Source organism: Solanum tuberosum, unplaced genomic scaffold (assembly GCF_000226075.1).
Source record: "Solanum tuberosum cultivar DM 1-3 516 R44 unplaced genomic scaffold, SolTub_3.0 scf00056, whole genome shotgun sequence".
Classification (NCBI taxonomy): domain Eukaryota; kingdom Viridiplantae; phylum Streptophyta; class Magnoliopsida; order Solanales; family Solanaceae; genus Solanum; species Solanum tuberosum.
In genome coordinates, this window is record NW_006238986.1 from 1,914,122 (window position 1) to 1,921,862 (window position 7,741).

Genomic DNA, 7,741 nt, shown 5'->3' on the forward strand with positions numbered 1-7,741 from the left:
TCATCCTAAAAACTAAAATACTAAAGTAAAAATGAAAATGGATCACCCGGAAAGACAGGAGGCTCACCAAATGACTCTGAAATGCTCAACTGGATCAACAAAGAGCTTGATGTTGATCCTGATAACCTGTATCTGCATCATAAAAGATGCAGGCCAAATGGCGTTAGTACATGGAATGTACGAGCATGCAAGGGAAAAACTAAATATGACATAAGCTAGAACTGAAATCTGAAAGAAACACTTACCTCAACATTACTCAACTCAATGCAAAAATAAACAACAATAAAGATACAGTTTATATAAAGCATTTAAAACAGTAGATAGCATCTCAAAGTATTGAAAAATACAATAATATCTCAGTTGTATGGAAGAATACAAAATAAACTCTGTTTGGGAGATTCTCTAAACGATAACCATCACTATGTCACTTAATAGGAAGGCTCCAACTTAAAGAGAACTATCTAATTCTTGTTTATAGGGATAAGTAGGAATCCTAATGCCCTTTTTACTGGATGTGTTTAAGCTTACCGACAAATAACTTATCACCATGCTATAATGGATTTTTTTTTTTGAATTCCAGCTTATAGAAAACAGTTTGTCTGTGTTTTGAAATAAACCAATCAAAGCATGCTTCAAAGCACTGTTCCAACTAACCGATGGAAAAGTTCTAGGCAGAGGGACAGAATGAGGCTTATATGTATTTGTATTCTAGAAAACTATTGATATCTTGAAGTGTTCTAAAGATTTCTAAGGTTGCAAAGTATGTCATATCTGTGAATTCATGTCCAGATATCAAGAGAAGTTTGAATGGTTTGTTTGTTTGATACTGCTATGTGATGTTATGTCATTGTACGTTTATTTGAACCTCCCTTTCCTTGTTTGTTGCTTTCATCCTGCTCTTCTCGTTCCCTTTTATTTTTACCACATAATTTACACTTAAGTTGTTCATATATGCTGTGTAATTCATTGAAATAATTCTTAAAGAAAACTGAAGTCTTCCTTTGTCTTTGCAGCGGCATGTCTCTGATTTCTATATCTCTGATTTCCAGTCTGGATTAAGGGCTTTGGTCAAAACTGGGTATGGTGCAAGAGTAACCCCTTATGTTGAAGAGTCTATTGTTGTGGATATTGATCAATCAAATAGGGACATGTCACCTGAATTTGTCAGATGGCTGGCACAGAGAAATCTGTCCAGTGATGACCGAATAATGCGATTGAAAGAAGGGTATGGTTTAACTCAACTTCAATGAATCTTGAATATTTCTTCTGCTTGAGTTCTTTGATTAAATAACAGACAACATGCTCAATCATATCTAGATGCCTGCTTTGATTAATGTATATATTATTACTTTTTTATCCCTGCCATGCATGTTGTCCTCAGTTTGGTTTTTCCTCTCCCAAATCTTTGTTCAGGTATATAAAAGAGGGTAGCACTGTGAGTGTAATGGGAGTTGTCCGACGGAACGATAACGTTCTGATGATTGTTCCTCCTCCAGAGCCACTTTCAACAGGATGTCAGTGGTCTAAATGTATTCTTCCAGCCAGTCTGGAGGGTATCGTTTTGAGATGTGAGGACAGTTCAAAGATTGATGTCATTCCTGTGTAGCACTTTTATCATTATAGAAGGCTCTGCTGTTTTTGTTTTAAATATGTTGGAAAACCCTCTTCTGTCAGTGGCAACAAGAATGGCATCTTCACTCAGTTAACCAGATATGTATAGTTTGTCGATTTGATTTGTTTTTTTTTTATATTCTTGTTGTAATGGTGTTGGTGTCATCAAATGTGTAGATACTGATGATTTTTTGAGAGAGTTGTTATGGTTAGAAAGTCAAATATTTGTGTTGAGGTTGGGGACTTTTACAAAAGTATGATACCCCAATGGATACAACTCTACAAGATATGTTTATTTGGTATTAGTTATTCTTTTGTGGCCACTTAGCCACTCTCAAGTCTCTTCTTGCAAATTAACCTCCGTTCTTTGCTTGTTTGGAATCTTGAATTATATTGATCAACATGTGTTAAGTGAACAATAAGAAAAGATAAAAACAATTTTCTCTATACATATGATTAAGCTTAGTTACAATAAAGGCTATATCAAAATAAGGCTTTGGTAAATATTCTGAAAATGATGTTGATTTACCAAAAGGTTCTCTTTCTGTTTTGCCCATTCCTGAACAAACTTGGATGTAAGCCTTCAATAACTTTCGGTGACCCTCTGTACTACGATCGGTGGCAAATAAGCGGATTGAATTGAATCTGGACAGATTGAAATTTGATTGAGTTGCAATTTATTCATATGAAAATATGTAAAAAAAAATAAATGGAAAAACATCAAATACCTTACTATTTGAAATAGTTTAAATATACCTCTCGTTATACTTTTGATCCAAATGTACCCCTCTTGTACTGAAATTTGATGAAAAAACCCTTGGATTCATCTAGCTACCAGTACAAGATAAGCTAAAATTGTATATTCAATACTTAAGGTGTACAAAACCGAATCAAACCACAAATCAAGTCAAATCGGGAAAAAAATCCGACTATACTTGAGTTGGTTTAGTTTTAACTAAAAAAAGTCTACCCGAGTCCAAACTAACCCGAACATTATATATATAATTTTTAAAATTTATTTTATACATAAAAGTATTTACTTTGTTGTAATTTCAAAATATTACTTATATGTTTTCATAATTTTTATCTTTTATCATATTTTTTCAAGTTTTTTGAGACTTAGAATTTTGAATGGTCCAATAAAGGTTATAGTACATAGATATTAGTAACTCTAATAAAGCTCAATTCAAAATCAAATCAATACTAATGCTAACAAAATAAATTAATTCAACACTAAAATGACAATAATGTTGAATATTTGTTCTTTAGTTTTACATTGGTTTAGACATTTAAAATACATAACCTAATTTTAATTCTTCTTTAATGTTTAATCATGTAATTAATACTTATTAGACTTATTTTAGCATGATTTAGTACTTTTAAATTATAATCATTTTCATTATAGCTTATTAATTTGCAATATTTATTTTATACGATTTCATTAGTATTTTTTATTGAATATTTTAGTGTCATCACTCATCTCATATTTTGTGTTATTTTCTTAACAAACACCTTAGATAATTGTATTTTGGTTGGACTAAAGAAATATTTGGAGTACAAGTTAATTATTTGTTTGTATGAATACTTTACCGAAAAAAATCCAAAAACCCGAAAAAATCCAAGGTTTATAGTTTGGTTTGATTTTGAAATTTAAAATTCAACACAAATGGTTTGGTTTGGTATTTGAAGAATCCGAACCAACCCGAAAAAATCCGAGGTTGAAAAACACAAAAAACTCAAGTTTTATTAGTTTGGTTTGGTTTATAATTTTAAAAATTTGACACAAATGATTGGTATTTGAAAAATCTGAACCAACCCGAAAAAACCCGAGGTTGAAAAATACGAAAAAACTAGAGTTTTATTAGTTTGGTTTGGTTTAATATTTTAAAAATTTGACAAAAATGGTTTGGTTTGGATTTTTGATATTTGAAAAATCCGAACCAACACGATCAAGTACACCCCTAATTAAAAGGAATGAAATTTGATAAAAACCCTTGGATCCATCTTCTTCTATAAAAGGTATGAAATTCTTCCGGAATAAACAAACTTTCTAAAGAAAAATCAAATATTTAAATTGGGAGTGAGTTATTTAATTCTAAGTTTGACTCATGTTTCTTTGCTAAAATTAAGGATAAATTTGTACCAAAGTATAGTGGGAGACTGGAGGATATATTTGGACCGAAAGTATAACAAGAGAGGTATATTTGGACCAAAAGTATATAAAGAGGGGTATATTTAAATTATTTCAGATAGTACAAGGGTATAATTGACCTTTTCCCAAAGAAGAAAAAAAGCGGATTGGATATGATATAATGGGATAAATGATTCTAACCCACTTTAATCCCTTAAAGCCCAAAAATTTAAAACCTTTAAATGAGTTAACTGAAATCAACTTTAACAATAAAAAAAATATTTTCCATTTTTCTCACGATTATTTGGCTTAAATATTTTGAAAAATAATTTTCAACTGGACTTATTTTATTCTAATTTAAGAAAAATGACTTATGTATGTAAAGTAAGCAAAACATTTTCAAAAGCCCTTTTTTAACTCTACCACCCCTTATACCTCCACTTACTCTAGCTAGATTCTGATCCGGGATCCGATCCCAAAATCGACCTTAATGCCAACCCAAGACTTGACATCAGGATCCAACCCCGACCAAAGACCTGACCCCGACTTGAGTTTCAACTCCCAACTTGAACTCGATACCCGACCTCGATCCGAGATCTAACCCCAACCTCAAAATCAAACCTCAACCTGGGACCCCAAATCGAACCCAGGACCCGACCCCAACTCTCGACCTGAACCCCATTGTGACCTCAACCTATGATCCGACCTTAACATAACACTTCAAATGTTTGAATTATGTTGAAGCTAATCAAATGCATGTGATTTGATCCAAATTATGTTTAATCGAGTTTTAAGATAAGAAATCTATCTCAAATGATGAGAAATCAAATTTGGGGTTTACCGCATTAAATCGTTTGTTAATCGGAGTTCTGTATAAAAAGTAATATGAGTGTTTTGTGAAATTATCGTGCAAAAGTTAAAAGCTACGTGTGGGAAATTGGAGGAACCTTGCTCAAAATTTTTATTTCACTACATTTTTTAGCCTACTTCTTAGAAAGGAAACACCCAAAGTCCTCTCTCATACACCTAAGGTGAGTTCCTATTCTAATATTTCGATTTTAACATTGATTTTATCGTGGATTAACAGGCAAATCATTATACTAATTCATAGATCTTGAGAGTTCGATTCTAGATCATTGAAGGAGATTACTTGGAATTCTTATAAGCTATCATTTAATGTAGGCATGTTTAAGACAATTCTAAGCGAGAATAAGATATGTCTATTTTTATAATATCAGTAAAATCTCTCTAAATTAATATATGCGGGATCATGAAATATCATTATTTTGTAGAGTATTATTTAATCGATAAACTAATATTTATTAATTTACAGAGTGTTTCGACACCAACAAATTGTTCAGGGATGAAATCTCAAAGAATTTGAAAGAACCCACTTGTGAAACCGTCATTCATGCACTTGAGGTCATGATTAATAATCTCGGTTACCGCAATTAAATTGACGTTAATAACCTATTGGATGGGTGAAAATGATACATGTTCAGAGGTCTAGAACTTAGAACAAATTGTGGATATCATTGGAGAAACAATGTTAATGATAAAGTTGAAGATGATACAATACCTTTGGAATCAGTTACGCGTAAGGAAACACTAGCATTTAGAATTCTTTTCAATTTTATGGTGCAATTAGAAAAGACAACACCAAATTTTTTGGATGCAATAAGAAAAGTTAGAGATGAGCTTCAACTAGATTTAAATTTAAACAAAAAACAGAACATAACATAATCATATTTCACTAAATTTTGTAGATATATTTGTACTTTTAGAGAATTATTAATTTATAATATTAATGAGACTATATATTTATAAAGGGGTCTTTTGAAAACATATTATTTTATCGAAATGAGTGATTTTTTCCATTGGCCCAAGTCGAAATCAGAGGAAATTATTATTTTAGAGAAATTATTAATTAACTGAGTATTAATTTAGTGAGATTTTAGTGTAAATCTTCTTTTGAAGTATGGTCCATAAACACTTTTTTTGTGACTACAAAGGGGTTTTAAACAAGATTTTATGCGTGTGAGGGACAAACTTGCATCATATCTTAGTATTTTGATTTTAGTATATATTCTGAACTATGTATATGTACATGGTTTGCCCTATAAATAGGATTATTGAACTTTATTTCAAAGTGATAACTTAAGCTCGATTTTACTCTACGAATGAACTATTGATTTGAAACATGATTTAATGACTTTAAACATGATTTTTAAAGCTGAGAAATAATTGAATTACTTATGCTTATGGATTGATCAGGATGAGTTTAACGAGTGAATTTTTTTTATTAAAAAAAATCAAGTATTTATGATTGAGGGTGAGTCATTTGATTTTTAGTTTATCAAATGCTTCTCTATCAAAATGAAGAGCAAATTTGTATCAAAATATAGTGACAGGGATATATTTAGATAAAAAATATAACAATGAAGTATATTTTGAATCGAAAATATAATAAGAAGTATATTTAAACCATTTCTAATAATGGACATGTATATTAGGCCCTTTTCTATTATTTATATGCTTTGCTTTCCATGCTTAACCTTTTAAAATTCCAATGCAATCATAATGTTATTTAGTAATTATTTCATCTTATTCTAGTCTTACAATTAAATTTTGAATTATTTATATGTATGAACTAAAATAAATAAATAAAATCAACCAAACATACATTATTGATTACGTAGAACTAAAATTCGTAATATCAAAATGTTATTTAATTTTATAGACTTAAACTTGTTACTTCCTCTATTTTAATTTATATGATTTTTTTTAGTTAGTCCAAAAAAGAGTGGGACATTTTCATATATAATAACAATTTAATTTTAAAATACACTTTTAATCCTTAATGAAATGATTTACAACCCACACACACAATATATATATATATATATGAATTATTTTAGACTACAAATTTTAAAAAAAATAATCTTAAATTTCATGTCAAATCAAATTATTTCATATAAATTGAAACTAATGAGATACTCCCTTCGTTTCAGCACTTCCTATTTTACACGATAATTAAGAAATCATTAATAAATTGTTCAACTTTACTATTTTGATCTTTGTTCATACTCCCTTGTCCCTAATTATTTGTCCATTTTTCTTTTTTTAGTTGTCACTAATTACTTGTCCATTTTGACAAATCAAGAAAGGACTATTTTTTTACCTATTATACCCTTAATTAATTACTTTGAAAAAAGTAAAACTTTTTGAAAATCTTAAATTTTTAATTCATCCACTTCATAATTAATAGGGGTAAATTGATAAACTCACTATCTCAATTATTATTTTCTTAATAGGTGTCAATTTAAAAGTGAACAAGTAATTAGGGACATATGCAATATTAGTTAACCTCTTGAAAAAAATTCTACATCTTCAAAATTATTTAGACTTTCAAAGATCATATTAATTGTAGGGGTGAAATAGAAAAAAAAATAGTTAATTTTATTCTAAATTAATAAATGACCAAGTAATATGAAATAAATATTTTTAGTAAAATATCCATCTAATATAAGACAGAGGAAATATATCGCAAAATTAAAATTTAATAATTATTTTTTAAAAAGAAAAAGAAAAAAAGAGAAGAGGGTAGAATCTTAGCATTAGAAAATAGTCAAAAGTGTCGGTTGTAATTTCAATGAGAGGTGAAGGTTGGAGTCACATGGACAAGTATTTGTTGTGTAAAGGCTGCTCAATTATACATATATTACTCCCTCCGTCCCATTTTATGTGAGGTAGTTTGACTCGGCACAAAGTTTTAAAAAAGAAAGGAAGACTTTTAAAAATTTGTGGTCCAAAATGAATGATAGAAATTTGTATGGCTGTAAATCATTTCATTAAGGGTAAAATAGACATTTTATAGTCAAATTGTTACTTAATATAGAAATGTGTCATTCTTTTTTGGACTGACTAAAAAGGAAAGTAAGTCACATAAACTGGAACAGAGGGAGTAATAAATAGGGAATTAACACCTAACCAACACTT

At 29.6% G+C, this 7,741-nt stretch overlaps 1 protein-coding gene across 1 annotated transcript; it reads left to right on the top strand.

Annotated features, from left to right (window-relative positions):
- Window positions 1–968: 968 nt before the first annotated feature.
- Window positions 969–1,820, top strand: LOC102584370 (uncharacterized membrane protein At1g16860-like). The gene is made up of 2 exons (XM_006344877.2): window positions 969–1,225; window positions 1,414–1,820. The coding sequence occupies exons 1-2, from the start codon at window positions 1,149–1,151 to the stop codon at window positions 1,604–1,606; spliced, it is 270 nt and encodes an 89-aa protein (XP_006344939.1). The 5' UTR covers window positions 969–1,148; the 3' UTR covers window positions 1,607–1,820.
- Window positions 1,821–7,741: the final 5,921 nt, after the last annotated feature.

Bases quoted from the DNA above. Each gene is read 5' to 3' on its own strand.
- LOC102584370 (XM_006344877.2), top strand. From the start codon at position 1,149: ATGTCACCTGAATTTGTCAGATGGCTGGCACAGAGAAATCTGTCCAGT. The intron at 1,226-1,413 runs GTATGGTTTAAC...ATCTTTGTTCAG, and splicing joins ATAATGCGATTGAAAGAAGG to GTATATAAAAGAGGGTAGCA.